Here is a 26,261-nt window from a genome sequence, read left to right as displayed (position 1 = left end):
AGGTGTTATTTTATGTTCCACATCTGAGGGTATTTTACTCTTCTGTAATATATCTTTAAACTGCCTTATGGTCAGAGAATGTGATATGCATAACTTCATTTCTCAGCGCCTTGCTAACACTTGTTTTTGTTTTGTTTTTGTTGTTGTTGCTAGCCCCAGGCTTGAGCTCTCAGGGCCTGAGCTCTGTCCTTGGGCTTTTTCAAGGCTTGAGCTCTACCACTTGAGCCACAGTACCACTTCTGGCTTTTTCTATGTATACAGTACTAAGGAAGCAAACCCAGGTCTTTGTGCATGCTAGGCAAACTCTCTACTATTAGGCCAATCTCCTACCCCCTAACACTTGCTTTTTAACATAGCACTTAAATCATTTTTGTAAGTGGTTTGTGTATATACTTAATTTATTTTATAATTGCTATCGCATGGTTCCCTATAAAATAACTGAACTGGTTTTGCTAATGCTTCTGTTCATATCTGCTATATCTTGACTAATCTTCTTGAACAATCAGTAACTGTTGAAACATATCATTATTATGATTAGGATTTTCCAATTTCTACTTGTTAGATCTCTTGATATGGACTTATTTGAAGCTGTGTTGTTGGGCACATCATAATATATAGTAACCATTTCAGTCATTAACAGTACTTTGTACTTGAAACCTTTCATCTAGCTTTAATATAGTTATTCCAGCCTTGTCTCGGTATTTACTAGTGTATCTGCTCTCATCCTTTTATCTCTAATTATCCTTTCTCTGTTTGCTTTAATCTTTCAAACATTGCCAAAGCTAGCTTTTTTACTTTCATATATTCTGATTATCTCTATCTGATCATGAGTTAGTGCATTTAATATTTATTATGATGATTCATCTTGCTTCTTTATTTTTATGTATTTAGTCTATGATAATTGATTTTGTCATTCTTTTCTTTTTTATATATTTTTATTGTAATTATTAGAAGGGTTACATTATATTCACAAGATAGAAGGTGCATTACTTTGCAAACATTGATACCCTTTCTCATGTCTTAGTTTCCATTTCCCTCCTCCCATCTCCAACCCTCATCTTGTTTTCCCCCCTTCTGTATCTGATTTCAAATAACCACATAAGCATATATACAATAGATCAGATAACAAGGTAAAATACTGTAACAATATGAGATAACCAAGGGACAGCAAAAGAGATGGACGATAACATAGTACATTAAGGACAAAAATCACTCATTATATGGCTTTTGTCTCTATATCCTGGTTTGTCATTCTTTTCTATCTCATTGTCTCCCTGATGGTAGTTTAGAACTTAACTCCCTATTTTTATTATTTGGGTAGTTACCTTAAAATTTTATCATGCTTATTTAACTTTCTATATACTAAAGTTAAACAATGTAAGTTAAACATTCTTTTAAGACAAAGTCTTGCTGTATTGCTCAGTCTAGTTAAATTTATAATTCTGCCCTAGTCTCCTGAGTAACATTGATTACAGGCATGAGCAAACCACCCTTCTTAATCCCACTCTCAAGACAATGACATATAAACACTAAAGTGATCACACCCTTTCTACCTTATGTATTCTTCTGTCTCACTGTTCTAGTTCCATCCTATTTTATATCTACAACTGTTTTTGTTTGGATATATACAAAGTTGACAATGTTATTTGTTTTATTGTTCCTCCTAAGACCATCCATTGGAAAACAATGTTTAATATTGAAAAGTCCAGTTTTACTACAATTGTCCTTGCTTTGTAGGTTGTTGTCTTTTCTTGTTGGATGTTTTCCTCTATGTTGTACTGAAGTTTAACTGTCTCTCCACATGGATGTTTCTTCTGAGAACCTTGATATCATCTGTCTAGCAGGATTCATTTTCTTATGACATCTGTGGTCTAAAAGGTTACCAGCAGTGCTTAGTAGTAGGTTGTTCTATCATGGGTCCATGCTCAAGATGGTAATCTTTTTCTTCCAGTCTTGTTTCAGAATGTGATTGTGTGTTTATTATGCACGGAATCTAGCTGATGGATGGGTTTAGTGTGTTCATAGAGAATGTCCACAGAAGGATGGTAGCATGCAATTCGCATACCATTAGATGTCAAAGCAGCCTCCAGTTTGCACTTCTAGTCATCTGGAAGAGAATAGATAGATTTATGACAACACACAATCAGAAGTAAATGCTTCAAGATAGTTCTCTTTGATATCACCCACTTTACTGTTGCTATCATCATATATCAGGATACTTATCAGGCAGGATGATTTGCAATAGAGCAAAACCTTGATACAAAAGGCCATATAGTAGGACGCTGAATGAAAGGATCTCTAGGATATAGAAACATAAGCCATATAATGAATGATTGTTCTTCTTAAGGTACTATGTTATCTCTCATCTCTTTTGTTGTCCCTTGGTTATCTCATATTGTTACAGTATCTCACTTTGTTACCTGATATATCGGATATATTTGTATTTGGTTATTTGAAATTGGATAGGCAACGGGGGAAAACAAGATGAGGGGTGGGGGTGGGGGGAGGGAAATGGGGACCAACACATGTGAAAGGGTATCAATGTATGGGAATTAATGCACCACCTATCTGGCAAATATCATGTAACCCTTCTATTAATTCCAATAAAAGAATATATGAAAAAAAAGATATTTCCAAAGAACTTTCCCTTAAAACTTCTTTCTAGGCAGACCAATTTTCATTCTGTGGAGCCCATCCTTTTGCCTCCACACTTGCATTTGTGTTTTAGGCATTTATTTTTTTTTCATTTATACATTACTTTTTATTCTAAACTATTGGAGGAAATTTTATTTATTTTTTCATATATTTTTATTGTAATTATTAGAAGGGTTACATTGTATTCACCAGATAGAAGGTGTATTACTTCACAAACATTGATACCCTTTCTCATGATTGTATATATGCTTATTTGGTTATTACTCATTTATTTTTATTTTTATATTTGTTCATACCTAGTAGCTTCTTATTGGGACCCAACTTTAACTGAATCTTTGTCAGCATAGAACATCCAGCTATTTTATATTCTCTGAGAAGTCCCGCATCTATTATCAGTGAGATTCTAATTTGTGGGCTTCCTGATAACTCTCACAATAGCTCACTGTATTGTACTTTTGGTGATCTTTGGTTGTGAGTTCCTTGATGTTCTAGTTAGTAGAAGCCCTGTGGGTTTAAACTGTAAACACATTTCTCTAGAGAGGGCTTGTTCCTTGTTTAACCTGTTGCCATGTCATAGTATGCCACTGATCTCAGTCTTGACTCCTTAGCGAATCCTTAGTGCCGTTTCATCCATTTGCTATCAGCCCAATGCACTGAATCCAGGTAGCAGGCATTGCTGCTTTGGTATTCACCCTAATCACTCAGTCATGTCACCTTGAGTTTGCCACCATCTGAATTCACTCTGCAAGATCCTATTGCATGGAGGGGAGAAGGGAAGGTGAACATGAGATACGTTCTTAGAGGTTTCAACTCCTGTGAGACTAGTCACTCTTAATCTGTCCTAGACAGAACAGAATTTTAAGTCTGATTTGGTTTCATTGGTAATTCTAGAGTTGAGATCAGGGCTGGGAGTTTGGCCTAGTGATAGAGTGCTTGCCTAGTATGCACCAAGACCCAGGTTCAATTCCTCAGTACCACATACATAGAAAATGCCAGAAATGGTGCTGTGGCTCAAGTGGTAGAGCTCTAACCTTAAGAAAGCCCAAGGCCCTGAGTTCAAGCCCCAGGACTGGCAAAAACAAGGTTAGAGTTGAGATCAGGATCTTGCACTTAATAGCCTGGCACTATACTGCTAAGATACACCTCCAGTTCTATTTTTCACCAGCTACTTTTAGAACAACATGTCACTTCCTGTCTGGGTGTGTACACCTGAACTACAATCTTGACTACTGTTGGACTTCCAGTCATCACCAGCTTGCACTCATGGAGATATAGTCTTTGAGACCAGTCTACCCAGGCTTGCCTGTCACCACAGTCCTCCCAATCTCAGCCTCACATGTAGTGTGAGATGACAGTCATACACCACTGTATCTGGCTATGGATTGAGAAAGAGTTTTTATAACTTTGCCTGGGCTGGCATACAGCAGTTATTGCCCATAACTCATGGCCATATTACTTTTCTTTTATACTTGCTCTACTTCTCACATGCACAAACACGCATGCATACACACTCCATACACACTCCAGCATTCTCAGGCATTTTACCATTTTATTTATATGCGCATTCATATGTACCTTTAAAAACTACTGTGAACTCTTCATATTGAAATTAGATTAGCATGTACATATATACAAAGTTAACAAATAAGGGAGCAAAATTGTATATAACATTTTACACATTGATCTTCAGTCCCTCTTTACCAGTGGATCTAGTACAAGATAATGAAATGCCTAACAGATTTTTATGAAAAGATGGACTTATATGTAGTATTATAGATGTTATCATATCACTGCTCTTAGGAAATTGACAACCATTGTCTTATTGTGGGTAGATTGTAACAGCAACACAGAATTTCTAAACACTTACTAGGCAAGAACAGATTGAAGCCATTTCCAAGTATTAAATTCATTGAGCAAAACAAGCCTAGAAGACGAGTTCTCCACTTTATAAAAGTGAAATCTAAGGCATGGAAAGTTTCAGTAATTTCTCCAAACTTTTCAGTGTAGTAAATGAAGACTGTCAGGCCAAGGGTATCTTGCATTTTGTGGGGGTTTTTGCATATTACCTGATAAATGCATATATATAATTAGTATAGTGATTTCGCTTAAAGGTATATTAGGTGGCTGGAATTTGAACCCAGGCAGTCTGGATCTTAAAGCTTTAGTCAGCCCCACATTACCCACTGCTTCTCTCAGAAAAGTAAACAGACTCACACAGCCAGCCAGCAAAACTGTGCCCTCTTCAAGTAGATATAAATGCCTTGATGAGGTTTGCTAATTTCAAGGAGTTTAATAATTTAACTGCAGTCTAAACTGTACCTGTTTCTGAAATGCTGCCTTTCAATATGTAACTTAATTTTTAATTACATTGCTCCTTTTGGATTTTATTCTTATAAAAGCATATATCATTTCATGTTTATAAATTTGTGTAATTTCTTAGGTACACTTCATGTTGGTGACGAAATTCGAGAAATCAATGGCATCAGTGTGGCTAACCAAACAGTGGAACAGCTGCAGAAAATGCTTGTAAGTGCATACAAGCTTTCATTTTGTTGTTATTGTTGTTGTTGTTAGATAAACTTCATCATAGCTACTCAGAAGTCTGATATCTGAGGCTCACGGTTTGAATTCAGCCTGGGCAGGAAAGTCCGTGAGACTCTTATCTCCACCTAATCACAGAAAAAAACACAAGTGGCACTGAGCTCAAGTGATAGAGAACTAGCCTTGAGGACAAAGAGGCTCAGGGACAGTGCCCAGGCCCAGAGTTCAAGCCCCAGGATCAGCAAAAAAGCAACAGTGACCAAAAAAATAATAAACTTGGACTCATTAGCTTGTTTTCTAACACACAAATGAGTATGGATTTTCATAATCTGTGTCTCATGCACCATCCTTTATGTGAACTAGAACTTATGTACATTCATAAAAACTGACAACTAGGGAAATGTTTAAATGCACTTTGTATGTTTGAATGTCCACCTCTTGTACCTAAAGAAAAAACTTTCCAGTATGTACTGGTGAACTCATTTCTTCCTGACCTCAAATCTCTTGACATCAACAATGTCAGAAACCTCTTTGTTTCGCTGAGTCACTGCCAACTGTAGTGGATTTCTCTGCAGCAACAATGAAAGCCACTGCAAAACAGGCCATTCTGGCCATACTTTACAAAATCTATGTTTAAATACACTCTGCTGATTAAAACAAACAAAAACAGCAGCAGCAGAAACAGCAGAATAGCAGAGCCTTGCCTGTGTTCACAGCAAGTGGAGTGGGGTTGTTTTGGACCTGATTCTTCCCTTCATTACAGTATAGCAGCCTTCCTAAGTAATGAATACACATTAAGTTTGAGATAAACACCACAGATTCACCAAAATTAATAAAGTAAAATGTAGAGTTTATAGAGCACACCATCATAAAGTCACATACGAAAAGGGAATTTTATGTCATTACTTCATCTATTGTCTGGTTCCATTCCAGAAAGTTTTATGAGGTATGCCATTTAGGGTGTTTTGTATTTATGTCTGTAAAAAGCTATCAATCCAAATCTTGGAATCTGTTTATTGCTAGATAGGAAGTCAGCCTTGATTTTTGCCAAGGCCTTTCCCAGAAACTTCTCCTATTCACCTGATCAGTCCCTGGCTTTTAAGTAGATTTCCTTTTAGGGCTGGGTGCTGTTTGGTGTCTTGCACTAATTGCGCCCACGTGCTCTGAGTGGTTTCTTTTGTGTTTTTTGTGTGTGCATCATTTGTTAGTGAGAGAACTCTCTTTTTCCCCCTGCAGAGGGAAATGCGGGGGAGTATTACCTTCAAGATCGTGCCAAGTTACCGCACTCAGTCTTCATCCTGTGAGGTAATGACTCTAACAAGCCATCCCCATCTCCTCTGAGTTCTTAACTAACTGTTTGCTGATGGCTGAATGTTTTTGCTTTCTGGGAAATTGTTTCTGCCTGTGCTGTTAGATCACTTGCACACCAATTTTACAACAAAGATAACGGAACAGAGGAGGCCCCATCCACCTACTCAGCCCAGCTTCCATGTGGCTTTCCTCAGCACTTGAACTTTGTCCAAGCTGAAATCAAAGCCAAAGAAAGACATAAGGTTGATAAAGGAAAAAAAATGGAGCCTGGGCAGGGAGGGGGGGTACAGGGAAGGAGCCTAATTTCAATAATATTTCCTGGAAGGGTATGTTCTCTTCCATTGTTAAGAAATATCATAGATAGCTCTTCTTTCCAAGAATCTGAGACGTAATCTGTTTCTCTTGAGTTTTCCAATCTTTGTGACAAGTCTCAAGATGAATTCAATACTTACTTTACTATAGTAATGTAGGCTCTTGCAACTTTTTATAAAATTGTGTATATGTAGAATATGAAGTGACTCATAAACAAATTAGGTTTACTAGAATAACTCTATCCCAAAATTTCTTTATTAAAATAGATTTATCCTATGGAGATTGGAGCTCTTCTAATATTATGTTGGTTATGAAATGAGAGTTAAAAGTATTCTTTCCATATCTGGCAATATAAACTGGCATAAATAGTATCCTTCTTTGGTCACAGTACTTTTAGCTTGAGTATTACTTATTGAAGCTTATGTTCTCCCTTATATCTTCCAAGAATATGAGCATCAATAGAAAGTACACAGCTTCTAAAGTTAATTTTTGAGAGTGACAGGTAACTTAATGGGTTTGTATGTAGGAGAATATAAGGGAGGAATTATAATATTTTTCCAGTCCCTAGTGGTACTATAAATTTGACAAGAAAAAAATGTCAAAGGCTACATACTTTTTTTTCTAAACCTTTTCAAGACCTATGTAAGAATTTGTACTTTTGTCAGATACATTTTTAGTGGGTCATGACAATTGTATTCATTATGTTGGGTCTTGAGCTCCTCTTGGTGGATTCTAATGGAACTTCAATTAACAGTATGTTTTGGAAGAAAATATAGAACTACTTCTGCTCCAGGACTCAGAGTATTGACATTTATTACCTAGAGCACAAACCCTGAAGAGAAAGTGAAAATGTCATGCATACGATTTATATAAATAATTTTCGCTATCTGAAATTACAGGTGTTCCTCACACCATTTCTCAGCTGCTGAAGAAATTTAGGAAATACCTGTGAATGGATGGGTGGATGGATGGATGCATAGATAGGATAACCATAACAGAGTTGATTATTAATAATTTCTCTTGTTTTTAAGTGGCTTAACTAGTTTTGCAGTGGGACCAGCATTGCAAATGTAAATTCTATGATGTGGAGTAAGGAGAGGCTCCTTTTTGCCTCCTACATCTTTGAATACACAAACTAATAAGTATATTCATATCATAGACATCCCACACCTCTTCTCCCACCTTTTTTTATTGTTATAAAGGTGATGTATTGCTGGGTGCAGTAGCTCACACGTGTAATCCTAGCTACTCAGAAGGCTAAGATCTGAGATTGCGGTTCAAAGCCAGCCCTGGCACTAAAGCCTGAGAGACTCTTATCTCTAATCAACCACTAGAAAACCAGAAGTGGCACTGTGGCTCCAGGGGTAGGGTGGTAGCCTTGAGCTGAAGAGCTCAAGGACAATGCCCAGGTCCAGAGTTCAAGACCCACGACCGACACACAAAAAAAAGTGATACATATAAGGGTTACAGTTTTATAAGTCAAGTAGTAAGTACATTTCTTTTTGGACAATGTCAGCCCTTTCCTCGCTTTCTCCCAGTTTTTTCCCTCCCATTTCCACCCACAAGTTATACAGTTCATTTTCAACACAGTGTCTAGTTTGTACCACTGCTATATTTGTTCACCCTTTATTCCACTCCCATCTTTTTGACTCTCTTATGCTCAAGCAGCATTCAAGCCTGCAGTGAGACTCTTACCAGCTTGGACAAGCCTTTCCAAAGAAAAGCTCTCATCCAACTCCTTCAGGCCTTTGGCAAAAGGGTAGACCTCTCACCCTCACTCACACTGGCCCTTTTGACGTGAGTCCTGAAGAGTGGCACATGGAGATGAATCTACTCACTAGTGTTTGTGAATCCTCCTCTAAAGGATCCCATTATTTTTAAGGCTAACCTTTCAAAGACAGGCTCAAAAAGAACAAAACAAAACCACAAGTGTGAAAACACTTTCTTTCTTTCTCTCTTGTATCAAAGCTGATTTGAGCCATGAAGAGAACAGTACCTGAAAGGATTTTGTGTGTTGAATAGCAGAGGGTTTGCAAACTAGGAGCGGACTCTCAGAAGAGCAGTTATGGCTCCCAGGGTTTGTCTAGTTAGTACAGCAGTGTTAGAAGTTTGAAATTTGTCTTTAAATCCATCTACCAAAAGGATGTAAAGACAAGTGTTCTTCTCTGATATATAGGTATCTTTTACCTACCTACTCCCATTATTTTAGGAAGATTCTGAGGTGATTACAACACCAGACGTCTTGCTCTTGGGTTCATTTCTTTCCAAATTCAGTTACTCGGTAATTCTTGACAGTGAGGTATCTAGAAACCATTCAGTGTTTTTCCAACCTAGTTTTGAATTTAAAAAAAAACAAAGTAGGCAGTTTGTTTCTCCTGCACAATAATTTTAGACTAATGTTTGTCATCATAAGATAGGATGACATTCAAAATATGACATTCTTTGGGATATCATTTTAAAAAAGCAAAGATTTCCAGGTACCTGTGGCTCAGATCTATTCTAGCTACTCAGGATCCTGAGATCTGAGGATCATAGTTTGAAGCCAGACCAAAAAGGTGAGTCTGTGAGACTCTTATCTCTAATAAACTATTTGAAAGCCAGAAAGGAAGCTGTGGCTCAAATGGTAGACTTGAGCAAAGGAGGAAGCTCAGGGACAGTGCCCAGGTCCTGAGTGCAAGCCCCAGGACTGGCACCAGAAAAAGAGTGAGAGAAAGAGGAAACAGAGACAGAAAAGTAAAAAGAGAGAAAGAAAGAAAAGAAATAAGAAAGAAAGAAAGAAAGAAAGAAAGAAAGAAAGAAAGAAAGAAAGAAAGAAAGAAAGAAAAGAAAGAAAGAAAGGAAGGAAGGAAGAAAGGAAGGAAGAAAGAGAAAAGTTATAGACCGTGAGAAAAAGGAAACAAATGATTAATGAATGACAATGGTGACCCCTTCTAATATGTGAACTTTAAAACTGCAAAAGTCTTTCATACTTCTATGAAATCATGCAAGCATGTCAGCATGGCACCTTTATATCTCTAACATCAAAGGAAATGGTTGTCAGACTGTGTAACTGTTGATGTAAGTATCTCTGTGTTTCTGTGCTGGTGTTCTGTGTTAATGAACCTTGTGTCTTATTTCAGAGAGATTCCCCCTCCACTTCCAGACAGTCCCCTGCTAATGGTCATAGCAGCACTAACAATTCTGTTTCGGTAAGAACTCTAGCTCCACACAGCAAAGTGTGACAATTTTGTTGGTGCTCACCTGCCATGAGTGTTCTAGTTACATGTGTTCAGTGGAAATACTGTCTTCTGCAGATATACAAGGCTACCTACTGCAGCTACAATGCAGTTTACTCCTGGGGGGTAAAAGTCTTTTCCAACTTGACCCTCTTCTTAAAATTCCTTTGGTTAGTTTTACATCTGGAGAAGGGTAGTTCAAGACTATTGGGGTCATTCTAAAAGGATCACTGTGCCACCCCACCAGTATGGATGACTTTGGTCAAAGACTACACAAAGGATATACATGGAAATTTGTTTAAATTTCTAAATTGTTTTCATTTGAGCACAAATTAAGAAATGTAAGGATTTTGCAGAGTAGGCATTTGGGTGTTCTTGGGCTTTGTGGTTTTCCATTCGGAAGGATATCAGCACCATGTTTTAGTTTCCGCTATCTAAGTTTACGAATTGGTGTGCCCTCTGTTATTGTGGTACGTGCACATATTTTTGTGAACTATAAGCCTTGCCTGGATATGAAAAGCAAAAGGAACTGGCTTCCAACTGCACTTAAGCCACGCTGGTATCACATCTTTAACACAAAGTACTTTCTATTGGACTTGAACTTGGAAATTTTCCAATGTTTCAGGACTATCCATTTTGGAATATTGTTTATGCAAACAGAAGCACTTACAGGTGCACATTTGCAGCCTGTGAGTTAACTAAATCTTCCCTAAGTTGCTGATACTGCAATGTATCACACATTCATAATGATGGAGAGTTCTAAGAATATGGCAGGATTGCTTTTTTTTTCCTACCTTTTCATTTGCCCTACTAAAAATATATGTACTTTTTCTACAAAAGAAAATTGTAAATAATTCAGAGATCATTTCAAATGGAATAATATTCTAAGTATATCAGTAAGAGAAATTTTATAAAATTGTCCACAACTGTATTTCCAAAGGACATAGGCTACCAAAGGAATGGATTTGTAATAGTTAATATATAATGCTTTTTAAATGATTTTTTAAATCCATATAACCATTGAGCTTTCCAAAATCTGCCCAGTTAGAGTAACTTACCTTGAAAAGGGCGGCAGCTCTTTTTAGTTCTAGGGGGTTTGTAATAGGCTATTTCCTCCACAGTGGCTTTTGTGTTGAAGATGCTGAGTTGTTTCTTAAGAACACATTTTCTCTCTGCTTCAACTTACCTGCTTTCTTCAGCTTGCTGCTAAATGGCCTGGGTTTGATTTTTTTGATAACTCAACCTTTCTGAGAAATGGAATAATGTATATGATCTCTTTACAACTTAAATCTAGCTCATTTTTAACCATATTGTAACAGTACACACAAATTACTTTGTACTCTTGACAAGTAAATGAAAATTTTTCTCCTGGGTTGGCTTTATTCTACAGGACTTGCCATCAACTACCCAACCAAAAGGACGACAGGTGAATAGATACCCTCTATAGAAACTTCTCTAAACTGAGCTGCTAATAGCCAAGCCTTTATTAACCCTTTCCATCCCATAATGTCTGCATTTTGGACCATAACGTTTAAGCATTGAGAGCTTGTACCATTTCATTTTAACAACATTACACATGACTAATTCTTTATAAAGACTTATTCTTCACATCATTGTAGCTCTGATGGTTATTGTAATTTCAACCTGATAATTTTGTACTGATGATGGTCAAGAATTCATCCTTTGAGTGTCTTATGGGAAAGTCTGGGGGGGGGGGTTCATTATAAAGGTCACAAAATTGCTAGATTCTAAAAATAAGTAAAGATTATATGCTGATGCACATTTTGAATCAGTTCTCTAAAGTTGAAAGATTTCTCTTAAATTTGTATTTGCATGTGAATGTCTAAAAGCTATTTATAATGAAAAACAAGAAAAGGAACATAAATCTCCTGGCTTTTCATCCTGATTTGCCTGTTATTTTAAATATGACAAGCTAAGTGCTGTCTAACTTTCAAAATGTCAGCACTTTTAAAGTATGGATTTTAGGTGCCAGTGCACCTAAATTTTGTTTGGGCTGCATCGCAAAAAAATTCAGAACAAAAAAATCACACAATGGTCCCAAAGCCTTCAGGTTGGTTTTACAGTGACTTAAACATTAATATCCAAGTTTAATCTTAAGACGTAGCATTTTTATAAAAAGATTTTCTTGAAATGTGTTTTTTAAATAATCTGAAGAACTGCATAAATTATCACTTAATAGGATTCCCCCATAGGTCAGTCCTAAGGCTGCATAATTGAGGCAACTCTGGATATTTGGAACCTTATTTTCAAGCGTTTAAAATCCAACCATTTACAAAACACTGCTATATTACAACCCCTTGTATGTTTAGCTGTTTAATAAGTAAATTCATATATTATAAAACTTAAAGCTCTGTGCTGATTTTAGATGTCATACTGGCAAGTAACAGTTCAAATTCGTTTGTACTCTCTCAGAAGAGTGGAACACAAATCTAATGCCTAAATATTTTTGAAGGAATAAACCTGGTTTTTACACTTTTTAAATTGTTTGGGTTACACACACACACACACACACACACACACACACACACACACACACACATATATATGTTTACTGGCAGTGTATAGACATGCAACTTAGTTGTCATGTATGCATTTTACCGCAGGATATCAACCCAGAGTTCTTGGTAGTGCTAGAGCCATTAAAATCTATTATGACTGCTAGGCACCCTTGGCTCATGCCTATAATCCTAGCTATTCAGAGGGCTTGAGATCTGAGGATCTCAGTTTGAAGCCATCCCAGGCAAGAAAGTCCATGAGACTCTTCTCTTCAATTCATTACCAAAAAGCGGGAAGGAGTGCTGTAACTGAAGTGGTAGAATGCTAAGCTTGAGCAAAAAAAAAAAGTTCAGGGACAACACCTAGCCCTGACTTCAAAAGCCCCAGAACTAGTACCCCCCCCCCACACACACACACTATACAAATCTGTGACTGCCAGTTAGTCACTATGGCTGCCAAACTGGTGTTGCCTTAATATCACCACAACCCATTCAGTTTTTTAAAATTATAAGCACATTGCTTTGCAATTATGTAACTATTCTGTTACACTGAAAGCAGACACTAACATCACACACTGTGGTTCATGCCTGTAATCCTAGCTGCTCAGGCGACTGAGATCTGAGGATTGCAGTCTGATTCCAGCCCAGGCAAGAAAGTCTATGAAATTCTTATCTCCAATAAACTACTCAGAAAAAGCCAACAGTGGCACTGTGGCTCAAAGTAATAGAGAGCTAGCTTTGATCAAAAAGCTCAGGCTTACCCAGAGTTTTAGCCCCAGGGCTAGGGGAAAAAAAGAAAAATAAGAAGAAATTTAAGTCTTTGTTTTTATTAAACAATATTTTAAGTGGTCCTCCCAAGTAAACACAGCAAAGTTTTGAAGTTGTCCCCATAAAAAGTAGTGGATTATTTCTAGTAGTAGTTTTTTGTGTTGTATTTCCATGCATTGTTTTGGCTTTCACCATCCTTCGTCCTGTTTGTGTTGTGTTTGTGTGGTTATGACATTAGAGCTTGCTGTTTTCCATCACGTCACTATGGCCTCCTTTCTTACAAAATCCTGTTTTATAGATCTATGTAAGAGCACAATTTGAATATGATCCTGCCAAGGATGACCTCATCCCCTGCAAGGAAGCTGGCATTCGATTCAGAGTTGGTGACATTATCCAGATTATTAGTAAGGATGATCATAATTGGTGGCAGGGTAAACTGGAAAACTCCAAAAATGGAACTGCAGGTCTTATTCCTTCTCCTGAACTTCAAGAATGGTATGTTTTTGTGACTTTTGGATTTTCAGCTTCCTAGTCTCTCCTATTGCAAACCCTGTTTGATATAGTCTTTGCTTTGCTAGCCAAACAAAATTCAAATCAGTCATCCCAGAATTCTACATCTTCGGCATGTAGTAGGATGCTACTTAGTCAGATCTGCATTTCATGAGTAAGGGAAGGAAGGTTTGGCAAGAGGTTTAGTGACCAGCCTTGGTCCACATAGGCAGAATTCTCCATGCCTACAAGCTGTTGTAGTCCTTTTAGAACTTTCTTCTAAGTGCATCCTCTCCTTGCCCTTTTATATGCTTTTACCTCACCACCAGCAAAAAAAAATTGCCCTGGTTCAGTGTTGCTCAGGGGATTGAAAGAGAAAACATGTTCTACCATTGAGAGAAAAGTTAGTCAGAAGCTTCAATGTTTGCTTTGCCAATTCTTTAAAAATATCTTTCTGGCTAGGAATGTGGCCTAGTAGTAGAGTGCTTGCCTAGCATGCACAAAACCCTGGGTTTAATTCCTCGGTACCATATACACAAAAAGCCAGAAGTGGTGCTGTGTCTCAAGTGGTAGAACACTAGTCTTGAGAAAGCCCAAGGTCAGTACCCAGGCCCTTAACTCAAGCCCCAGGACTTGAACAAAAAGGCTTGCCAGTCAACAGTGGCTCACGCCTGTAATCCTAGCTACTTAGGAGGCTGAGATCTGAGGATCACAGTTCAAACCCAGTCCAGGCACAAAAGTCCATGAGACTCTTATCTCCAATTAACCACCAGAAAACCAGTAGTGCTGTGGCTCAGGGAGTAGAGCGCTAGCCTTGAGCTGAAGAGCTCAGGGACAGTGCCCTGGCCTAGAGTTCAAGCTCCATGGCCAACAAAAGAAAAGTCTTTCTGCCAGGTGCCAGTGGTTCACACCTGTAATCCTAGCTATTCAGGAAGCTGAGATCTGAGGATCATGGTTCAAAGACAGCCCAGGCAAGAAAGTCTGTGAGAGTTGGGAGTCTTACCTCCAATTAACCACTAGAAAACTGGAAGTGGTGCTATAGCTCAAGTGGTAAAGTGCTGTCCTTTAGCAAAAGAGCTCAGAGACAGGGCCCAGGCTACTAATTCAAGCTCTATGACTGACAAAAACATAAATAAAATAAAAATGTCTTTCCTTAAGCTGGGGCCTGGTAGTTCACACTTGTAATCCTAGCTACTCAGAGGCTGAGATATGAGGATCCTGGTTCAAAACCAGTCAGGGCAGGAAAGTCCATGAGACTCATTTCCAATTAACAACTACAAAGCCAGAAGTGGCACTGTAGCACTTTGGTCTTGAGCCAAAAAGCTCAGGTACAGTGCCCAAGCAGTGAGTTCAAGCCCCAGGTTTTAGGTGGAAGGGTACTTAAGAGATCAATGCTTGCCTGGCATGTATGAGACCCTCAGCTCTATTCCCAAAGAGAGAAAGAAAGAAACAGAGAGGAATGGAAAGAGGGAGACAGAGAAAGAGGGAAGAAGAGATTAAGATGACCCATTCTGTTAGAAAATGTGAGCTCTGAAAGTAGTCAGACAGGAAGACTGGGAGAATAGCTCAAGTGGTAGCACAAGGGCCTGAGTTCAAACCCAATAATAACAAAACAAAAAACAACAGCAACAACCAAATGGGAAGAGACTGGATTGAGGTTCAAGTGCTTGAATTCAAAACTCCAGTCAGACAGATTTTTTAGACTCTGTTTTTAACTAAGAAAAGATGAGATGGATCAGTACATATTTTATAAAATCTATCAATGCTGCTATTATCATCCACATAATTGAACTTTTTCTATAACTATATGTGGTTTTATTTTGGCAAATATTTACCAGAAATTAATGCTAAAAGATGACTTCACTTCTGAGTTTCGTTTTATGTACCCAAAAGCAACAACCTACCAAGCTAGCATTCTGCCATTATCCGTACTCACCCTGCCCCCCCACACACACACTCCCACAAAAAAACTTGACCTTGCTAAAAGGGACCAAAGATATTGTGTCTATAGATATTGCAAGCTGGTTTTTCAACCATTTTCCTCACTAATTACAAGCTTCCTCAGTTCATCACTTTCACTTGATCACCTGTTTCAGTTATCTCATGTTTTTCAAAAATATTCTTAAATTTAGAATGTTGGAATATGCCATGAGGAAGCAAGAGCCCAAACAAAGAGGCAGCAGTCTGCCATCTGGCGTTGTCATTCAGTAGGAAAGCAATTTCTAAGTCATTTTGATAACGATGCTGTTATACTCTGGTTGATATTTACATTTTACAAAATATTCCCTTGAATTTTACAATATGTTTGGAACATTTATTTAAAATAATCATGTAAATTCCAGTCCTCTTTTCCGTAGTCAGATTGTCTGTGTAAGTCATGATCCATCAATATGTAGAACTCCAGAGGGATTCTGAGAAATGGCAATGGGGGAAAACCCAATTTGCTTCCTTTTTTCTATACTACATAGTCCTAATAGTGGATTGGGTTATTTTGATCAGTCTTCCTGCAGATATAGATAGATAGATGATAGATAGATAGATAGATAGATAGATAGATAGATAGATAGATAGATAGCTTGCCTAGTGCCAGAAGCTCACACCTATAATCATAGCTACTCAAGAGGCTGAGATATGAGGATTACAGTTTAAAGCCAGCCCAGGCAGGAAAGTATATGAGACTCTTATCTTCAATTCACTACCAAAAAGGTAGCAATGGACGCAGTACCTGAGTTTAAGTACCTGACAAGCCCTGAGTTTAAAGCCCAAGATAGGCATAAAAAACAAAACAACAGGGCCGGGAGTTTGGCCTAGTGGTTAAAGTGCTTGCCTAGCATGCATGAAGACCCGTGTTCGATTCCTCGGTACCACATACATAGAAAAAAAAAGCCAAAAATGGTGCTGAGGCTCAAGTTGTAGATTTCTAGCCTTGAGAGAGTCCAAGGACAGTGCTCAGGCCCTGAGCTCAAGCCCAGGACTGGCAAAAAAAAACAAAAAAACAAAACAAAAAAACAACAAAAAGAAAATAGGAATTCTCCTAATTGCTGTAGGAGTATAAATCCATACAACCTCACTGGAAAATAACTTGACCTTTTCATATAGTATTCTGATAGTAACTTTGGGTTTACCTTTTATCTAACTCACTCAGAGTTACATAAATGATTGGTTAAATGATTTTTCTTAATCCACAAGCAAAATCATCAGTATCCTCAAAGGCAAGTGGTTTTCTTAGAGTAAAACTAAGAGAACACTCTTTTAACATCTTATTTATGTTGCCAGCTAGATACTATAAACAAATAGAACAAGATCATAATTTTCTGATTGTGGTCAGAACAAATGTAATTAAAATACTTTTTTCCATCTTAGAATAGAATTTCCATAGTAGTAATTGCATTAATAAACATATACAGCATGTATGGCACTGTGTTAGGGGCATTTACATTCCTTTCTAATCCTTGACAACAATCTGTGTCTAGACTGTATGCCTCAAGAATGTTCTGGTAAAGGGATGGGGATGCAATTTAAGTGCTTGCCTGCCAAGTGTAAAACCATGAGTTCAATCCCCAGTGGGGCAAAACATAAAAATAAAGTAAATTTCAAGAATGTTCTGGATAAGATCATAGGCTCTGATACAAGCATTCCTCCATTCTCTGCTCACTAGCTGTGTCATTTCAGGCAAATTGCTGAACTCCTCCATCCCTTAATTCCTTCGTTTATAAAAATGGTGACACACATCCATATGTCATGATCGAGTTGATACATGGAAAATTTCTAGAACAGTGCCTAACACTTGTGCTCAATAGCACCTCATAAGTGACATAGTCAGGATGCACACCTCACCTGTGTTGATGGACAATCCCATGATCCCTTGTTGTTATGCATCTAAAACCCAGATTAGCAGTCAGTGGATGCTGAAGGAACATAGTCTATGTTCACATAAGCCTATGTTTTGAAAACCATGAAGCTAAAAAACAACTTTATGTGAGTGATTTGAAAGTTTATGTTGAGTATGTTTATGCTGTTTCATATAAATTCTTCAAATGAATAACTTTTTCTCCTTTGTCAACCTACAACTGTACATTAATTTTGGGTTATTTCCACTCCCCTGTCCCCTTCTTTGTCTACTAGGCGAGTAGCTTGCATTGCTATGGAGAAGACAAAACAAGAGCAGCAGGCCAGCTGTACTTGGTTTGGGAAGAAAAAGAAGCAGTACAAAGATAAATATTTGGCAAAGCACAATGCAGGTAGGGAAAAGTATGTCTGTTTCTGAGGCTGGTTAAACATTTCTAATCCTTAAGTAGCTGTATAAAACATTTTTGTCTTCAGAGTTCACCATCCAAAACATTCTATCCTATGATACAATTCACCAGTCACAAAACATTTACGAAAGTAGGGAAAAAAACTTAAAAATAAAGTAGGGACCCTCAACTAATACATTTACCAGCTATGTATTTTATTGACAAGATATTTGACAGAGCTATAAGTCAAAAGTCTAAGACAAAAATGTTATTTGAAAATATTAGTAAAAGGAACCCAACATGTTATATCCTCCATTGAAAAAATAAGAGCTTCAGCATAGCCTAAATTCCCAGAATTCTTAGCTCACTAGTTGGGGTTGGCTCCTCATTCCTCCCAGACCTTTGGACATAGACCTATGACAGTTCTTTAAGGGCGAAGGGACACAGAAAAGTAGGCTGTAGATGATTCCATAATTGGTTTGAAAGGGCATATATAACATGACTCCTAACTTGGTTTAAATGGTTTCCATAACTAGAGTCATCTTCCCTCAGGCTCCTAGAAGAACGAGGACATTATCTTGGCCTTCTCTTCATAGTATGTTTGTGTATACGGAATCTTGCATTCAGCTTCGGTCTCAATGTTCATTTCTTTTGCTATAAACTGAAATGAGCTGGACACTGGTAGCACATGCCTATAATCCTAGCTATCCAGGAGGCTGAGGTCTGGGGATCATGGTTTGAAACCAGCCAGGGCAGGAAAGTCCATGAAACTTATTTTCAATTAATTACCAAAAAAGCTGGTGCTACAGTTCAAGAGATAGAGTGCTAGCCATGAGCAAAAATGCTCAGGGAGCCAGTGGCTCATGCCTATAATCCTAAGTACTCAGGAGGCTGAGATCTGAGGATTGCAGTTCAAAGTCTGCCTGGGCACTAAAGAACTTGAGACTCTTATCTCCAGTTAATCACTAGAAAATGGGAAGTAGGACTTGGCTCAAGGGGTAGGCCAGGGGTAGTGCAGTAGCCTTGAGCTGAAGAACTCAGGGATAGCACCCAGGACAAGTTCGAGCCCCATGACCCACAAAATTAATTAATTAATTAATTAATTAATTAATTAATTAATTTTAAAAATGAGCTAGGCACTTGTAATCCTAGCTATACTGGAGGCTAAAATATCATAGTCATCATTAAGAATTAGCCTGGTCGGGGAGGGAAATGGGTACCAAGACATGTGAAAGGGTATCAATGTATGTGAATTAATGCACCTTCTATCTGGCAAATATCATGTAACCCTTTTACTAATTACAATAAAAAAAGAAAAAAAAGAATTAGCCTGGTCAGGAAAGCCTTTGAGACTCATCTCCATTAACTAGCCAAAAACACCAGGAATGGAGCTGTGTCTCAAGTAGTAGAGTGTAGCCTTGAGCACAAAAGCTCAGGGACATTCCCAGGTCCTGAGTTCAAGCCCCAGGACTAGCAGTTAAAAAAATTTGAAATGAATACCATGAAAGCATGGTCTGTGGTTGCAAGAAAATTCCTAAAACACTTCCAGGAGGAGCTTAGACTAAAAAGAAAATATATAGTGCGACATGCTGACTTTAAATAACTCTTCAGTATGATTCTTTTTATAATGAACTTTATAAGCAATGAAAAGCATTGGCATTGGAAATAACCCTCGAAGTCAAACATGTTGCCCCAAAAAAGTCAACTGAATTTGAATTCAATCATACATACCTAGCTGCACAGTATGCTGCTTCTGATATATGAAATGCTTCAACAGTCACAAGGAAAAACAATATAGGAACTCCGCATTCCTGCTTCTCAGTCAGTAAGGAAGCATTTTTTAAGTACTGTCTAGTAGGGAATGACTATGAATATCCACAGAGAAGGTTTTAACTTCCTATTAACTACAGTGTACCATATTTTTATTGCCACCACAGAGCACTCAGTCCTAATAGCTTTCTGTTTTATAAAGGGAAGAAATATTTAAAGCAGACTTCACTAGCTAAACACAACCTAGCAACTAATAAGTTGTATAATTTGAAAAGCTACACTGCAAAATCAGCAAAAGCCAATATGTCAGTAGCTGGTACCCTTATGTCTATCAGCTTCAAAGAGTCTAATACAACCAAATAGGCTCATGAGATATGTTAACATTACCTAAATAGAATAAGGATATCTATCTGCTGGGGTAGGGGTGGTAGGTAGCTCCATGATAGAACATTTGTCAAGCACGTGAGGCCTTGGGTTAATATGAAAGACACTATTCCCCCCCCCAAAAAAAAGACTTTATTTCAAGTTGTAAATTTTCACACTGTTAAATGACATATGCATATAGCTGATATTAAAATTAGTTTAGACCATACTTGGAGAGAGTGAGGGAAAGGGTAACATTGTCCAAAAAGCAATGTACTCTTTGCCAGGCATTGGTGCCCACACACCTATAATTCTAGCTCAAGAGGCTGATATCTAAGAATTGTGGCTGTAAGCCAGCCTGGGCAGGAAAGTTCCTGTGAGACTCTTATCTCCAGTTAACCACTCAAAAACAAGAAGTGGCACTGTAGATCAAGTGTTAGAGCAGTAGCCTTAAAAAAAGGAGGTTGGGGGATAGGATTTTGGCCTAGTGGTAGAGTGCTTGCATAGCATGCACAAAGACCTGGGTTCAATTCCTTGGTACCACACACACAGAAAAAAGCCGGAAGTAGTGCTGAAGCTCAAGTGGTAGAGCTCTAGCCTTGAGAAAGTCCAAGGACAATGCTCAGGCCCTAGCTCAATAACTCCAGGAAAGATAGAAGGAAAGATAGAAAGAAAGAAAGAGAGAGAGAGGGGGGGGAGGAAGGAAGGAAGGAAGGAAGGAAGGAAGGAAGGAAAGGGAGAGGGGGCGGGAAGAGGAAGGAAAGAAGGAAGGGAGGGAGGGAGGGAGAGAGGGTGGAGAGGAAGGAAGGAAGGAAGAAAGAAAGAAGGAAAGAAAGAAAGAAAAAGAGATTGGTAGACTGCCCAGGCCCAGAGTTCAAGCCTCAGGACCTCCCACCCCCTCCCCCCCATAAAGAAAAGAAATATACTCTTACCTGACTTATGTAACTGTAACCACTCTCTATATCACCTTTAAAATAACAAAAAAGGGAAAAATTAGTTTAGACCTTAAAAGGCAAAGAAATGGCTGGGTACCACTGTCAATCCATCATTCATTTTACACTGTAGTAATGAAAGATATGGAGAATTGAGGATTCAGAATTGAACAGTGTTTTTAATTTGGTACTGAGGAAAATGAAGCAAGTTGATTGGAAAACTGGATCTCTTTAAATACTGACAAAGACTCAGTTGAATCATTTCTTTAAGAATTTTGCCAGTGCCCAGTGTGGAGATATATTCCTGTAATCCCAGCTTGCTATGAGCTGAATCAGAGAATCTTGAACCTAGGCTATGAATCTACAACCAATCTGGCAGTCAGTTTTTGCTTGATTCCCTTTTTCTCTTCTTTAAGCACCAGAATTTCACTGATCATCCACCATTCCCATTCTCTGATTGCCAATGGGCAATGCACACAGATCCTACAAATACTATCAGTGAGCTAATAGGTAGCCTGAGGCAAAACCAGGAATTAGCCGGGAGTTTGGCCTAGTGGTAGAGTGCTAGCCTAGCATGTACGAAGACCCGGGTTCAATTCCTCAGTACCACATATACAGAAAAAAAAACATAAGTGGTGCTGAGGCTCAAGTGGTAGAGCTCTAGCCTTAAGAAAGTCCAAGGAAAGTGCTCAGACCCTGAGCTCAAGCCCAGGACTGGCAAAAAAAAAAAAGTTAAAAATTAGGTGGCCGGGAGTTTGGCCTAGTGGTAGAGTGCTAGCCTAGCATGCACGAAGACCCGGGTTCAGTTCCTCAGTACCACATACATAGAAAAAATGCCACAAGTAGTGCTAAGGCTCAAATGGTAGAGCTCTGGCCTTGAAAAAGTCTAAGGACAGCGCTCAGACCCTGAGCTCAAGCCCAGGACTGGCGCAAAAAAAAAAAACAAAAAACAGGAATTAGCACACTTGCCATTTTGGGCACATCACTGAGGCTCCTGTAGCCTTTCAAACCAAGAAATTGGGTAGTCAATCAAGGATGTCTTTTCTTCTCAAATTTAGTGGATCTAGGATTCTGTCATCATCACTGAGTCTGCCCAATGTCTTGAACTCCTCCATGACTTAGGCTCTAGCTCTCTGTCTCTATGTAGAAGTAGGATAAAATTGCATTATTTCTCTATCTTTACACCTCTAATCCCAAACCACTAAGTTAATGTAAACTTAACATGAAGAACAGAAGAGGAGAGGAAGTTGGACGGTCTACCTTTATCTCCATTATCTTCCTAACTAATGACCTCTGGGCATCAGAGCCTTCTTTATCATGCTTGAGAGATTGCTCTTCTTGTCATTGTTTGTCTCTGCATTGGAGCCCACCTTTAAAAGAAAGTTTGAGATCTCTAGAAAGTCCTTGCAGACAGAGCCACTAAAATTTCTTGGCAGAAATGGACGCTTATCTATTGTTCACTAATCTGAGTCCTATTGTTAGGATTCCCTCACTCGCAAAAGAGTTGTGTCATAAATTCTCCCTTTAGTTGTTCTTGTCAGGAGAAGATAACCAGCTTGTAGCATGGACTTTCTGGTATACACTTGTTTGTCACCACATCTCTTCAGATTTCTTTCCTTTGTCAGCCAGCTTTACCATCTGTTTATTATGAAGTCCAGAAGGACCATTGTTTACTGCTACTGATCAGATTGTCAGGAAGGGAAGCCAGGTGTTTTAGCAGCTGTTCTGCTTTTAGCTTGGATGAAATTGCATCCTAACATAGAGAACTGCCATGTAAAGAATTGTTCTAAAAGCCTGAGTAAATACTGTTGACCTCCATCAGTAAGACAGATGCTTTGGAAACTTGGAAATAGCATCATCTTTCATACTGAGACCTGGACAAATGGGCCCAAGGGCCACAAATCAAACTAGATTTTTGAAAGAATTTTCAGGCTTTTTTGGAAGTTATATTACAAACTACAATACACACAGGAAGCTATGGTACTCAATAAATTAAAGTAAGGCCATATGTTTTTGTTCCTGCTATAAATCTTTGTGAATTCATCATATATTGACAACAAAATCCAAACTCCATCAAATTTTGAAGTTGTTCGTGTTTGTGGTAAAATATAAAGGATAGAAAGGTATATAGCTTTACATAATAGCATGAATGTACAGAAATGGTAATACCAGAATCAGTTCCTTCCTTGTATTTAAAGCAGAATTCTTTTCAAACTATATGGTCTACTAGTATCTCACATCATAAAGTAGCTTCCTATTAGATGATTTTGATCCATAAATGATTTTTTCACACATGGTTCTTAAAAGTAATTTCATAAGACAGACATTGGTGGCTTATACCTTTGATCTTAGCTACTCAGGAAGCTTGTTTCAGCAAGAAAGCATTTGAGAGTCTTACTTCTAATAAACTACCAAAGAGCTGAAGTGGAACTTTGGCTTGAATAGTAGAACACTATGCTTGATCAAAACAGCTCGGGGATAGTACCCAGGCCCTGAGTTCAAGCCCCAAGACTGGCACCAAAAAATATTATAGGTTACCCTGTTAGGAAATTAGGTTATTTAACATGCAACTTTGTTTTCTTGACTTCCATTGGAAGAACAAGGAATGTGGTACTACCAAGTCACTTCCTTTCATAGGAACTCTTGGTTGTAGACATCCTTTTGGGATGAACATTCGTTCTCCAGCATCCACCATCTCCATCTGCCTCTAGCCTAGCTTATTCTATTTCATTTGCTGCTCAGCCACTGTAGGCATCAAATTTATTTCTGTGCCCCAATCCTAAAAGTGCGCAATGGCACTTTCAATTGAAGCTTTTTACAGCACTTAAAAATATTTACAGGGAAAGGGGGAAAACAAGATGAGGGGTGGGGTTGGGGGGAGGGAAATGGGGACCAAGACATGAGAAAGGGTATCAATGTTTGTGAAGTAATGCACCTTCTAGCTTGTGAATATAATGTAACCCTTTTATTAATTACAATAAAAATATGTGGGGAAAAAAAAACATTTACAGCTGCCGGCAGTGGTTCACGCTTTAATCCTAGCTTCTCTGGAGGCTGAGATCTAAGGATCAAGGTTCAAAGCCAGCCTGGGCACAAAAGGACCTGAGACTCTTATCTCCAATTAACCTCTAGAAAACAGGAAATGGAGCTTGGCTCAAGGGTAGGATGGTAGCCTTGAGCTGAAGAGCTTAGGGACAACGCCCAAGCCCAGGGGAAGAGCGGTAGCCTTGAGCTGAAAAGCTCAAGAACTGCACCCTGGCCGAAGTGAAGCCCCATCACACACACACACACACACACACACACACACACACACACACACACACACACACACACACACTTTACAGCTTTTCAAACTGAGACAAAGATTCAGTGTTAACAGCTGTTTTTTATAGAAAAATTTCAACTAAAAAGTAGTTACAAATTATATAGATCGATATGTATCTATCTCAGCTTAATTTTAATTTTTTCTTCAGTGATTACATAGAGATTCCATTCTTGATGACTTTTTAAACTTGACATTTGAAATATGATATAAAAATCAATGTTAATAAAATCTATTTTGGGGAGTGTGGGGGGGGGGAGGAAAATGGGTACCAAGACATGTGAAAGGGTATCAATATATGTGAATTAATGCACCTTCTATCTGGCAAATATCATGTAACCCTTTTACTAATTACAATAAAAAAATAAATAAAATAAAATCTATTTTAAAAAAAAAAGTAGTTACAGCAGTGTCTGGAATGTTGAGTGGCTTACTAGGAAATCAAACTAAGTGAACTACACTAGGCAGTGTTTTCTGAATCCGTGGGAATAGATTTGATTATGATATGTGTAGTATTTACAGCAAATACATTTTCCATAACACATTGAAGAGTTTTAGTCACATGCATTTGGCGCAAAAAGAATTTTCTAACTGAACTTGTGCCATTGAGATTTTTCAGCCCCCAAAGTGACTTTTAGATCAAGATACTAATTTAAACTTAAAAAAAAATCAGTCTTCATTAGTACTTTTTTTAAATGTAAGAACCTTAATCAGTGATATTCAATATCTTGAAATAACATATATATAAATATAAATGAACATGAAGAAGTTTCACAATGCCATTTATAAGTGTGTTTAAGTTATGGTTATTGTGAAAATTTCTAGTTAATTTGGAGGATTTTATTTGTTTGGTTTTCTTTGGTGGTACTGGGATTTGAAGTCGGGCTTCACATTTAATAATGAAGGATGAGGGCATGGCTCAGTGGTAGAACATTTAGTTAACCTGTATGAGGCTCTTGGTTCCATTATAATCCCCCAATATAATAATAATAATGCTAGACATATGTGATTAGAAAATAAAAATAATATAGGAAGGTACAAAGTAAAAACAAGAGGCTCCTACACCTACAGTATCTAAATGGAGATTCTTATAAATTCCCACATGAAATTTCAAGTCCTGTGCTAGTATATAAAAATCTACTGGCAAAAAAAAAATCTACTGGCTTTGCCTGGCGCAGTGGCTCACCCTTGTAATCCTAGCTACTCAGGAGTCTGAACTCTGAGGATCATGGTTCAAAGCCAGCCTGGGCACTAAAGTCCATGAAACTTTATCATCAATTAACCACTAGAAAACCAGAAGTGGCGCTATGGCTCAAAGGGTAGGGCAGTAGCCATGAGCTGAAGAGCTCAAGGAGAATGCCCAGGCCCAGAGTTCAAGTCCCACAACTGACAAAATAAATCTACTGGCTTTAATATAAAAAATGTTTGAATTTTGATTAAGACAAGTTTGTTTCTTAATGTGGTTTATTTGCCTTGTGTTTAGAATATTGCATGATAAAAGTTTATTTTGTGCATATTATATTTTAATTTTACTAATATATGAAAAAGCCATATTTCAATGACCCCTGTACATTTTTCATGCTGTCTCACTCCCAATGGCCTCTGTGCATGTAAGTAACCTGTTGAATGAGTATGCCTCTGTGTTTTTAATGGTTTCATTTTACTAAGTCCTTTTTATTTTTGCAACCAGCTAGCAACTTAAAACCTTTAAAAGCTCAATCTTAAAAGTGCTCTCCTCATAATCCTTGTATCTCTCATTTTAAAATGTCCTTATTTATCATCTCACAACCCTTTGGCCTTGTGGCAACTTCATTTAGACCACCATAACCTCT

The 26,261-nt window shown here is 38.0% G+C and overlaps 1 protein-coding gene and 1 pseudogene across 12 annotated transcripts in view; one reads left to right on the top strand and one right to left on the bottom strand.

Moving 5' to 3' along the window:
• The window catches only part of Cask (calcium/calmodulin dependent serine protein kinase), a 348,085-nt gene that overhangs the window by 298,441 nt on the left and 23,383 nt on the right, over positions 1 to 26,261 (top strand). For 6 of the 12 annotated variants that reach the window (XM_090326444.1, XM_090326441.1, XM_090326440.1 and 3 more), the window contains 6 exons: positions 5,096 to 5,181; positions 6,433 to 6,501; positions 9,939 to 10,007; positions 11,425 to 11,460; positions 13,617 to 13,813; positions 17,933 to 18,048. In XM_090326444.1, the coding sequence (XP_090182570.1) occupies positions 5,096 to 5,181; positions 6,433 to 6,501; positions 9,939 to 10,007; positions 11,425 to 11,460; positions 13,617 to 13,813; positions 17,933 to 18,048 (573 nt within the window). The remainder of the gene's footprint in view (positions 1 to 5,095; positions 5,182 to 6,432; positions 6,502 to 9,938; positions 10,008 to 11,424; positions 11,461 to 13,616; positions 13,814 to 17,932; positions 18,049 to 26,261) is intronic. The other 6 variants (XM_090326450.1, XM_090326452.1, XM_090326447.1 and 3 more) reach the window with 2 other exon arrangements.
• Positions 1,959 to 2,204, bottom strand: LOC150040604 (large ribosomal subunit protein mL42 pseudogene; annotated as a pseudogene).

Source organism: Megascapheus bottae, chromosome X (genome assembly GCF_031878675.1).
Source record: "Megascapheus bottae isolate mThoBot1 chromosome X, mThoBot2.hap1, whole genome shotgun sequence".
Lineage (NCBI taxonomy): Eukaryota > Metazoa > Chordata > Mammalia > Rodentia > Geomyidae > Megascapheus > Megascapheus bottae.
This window is presented reverse-complemented; position numbering and strand designations above follow the sequence as displayed.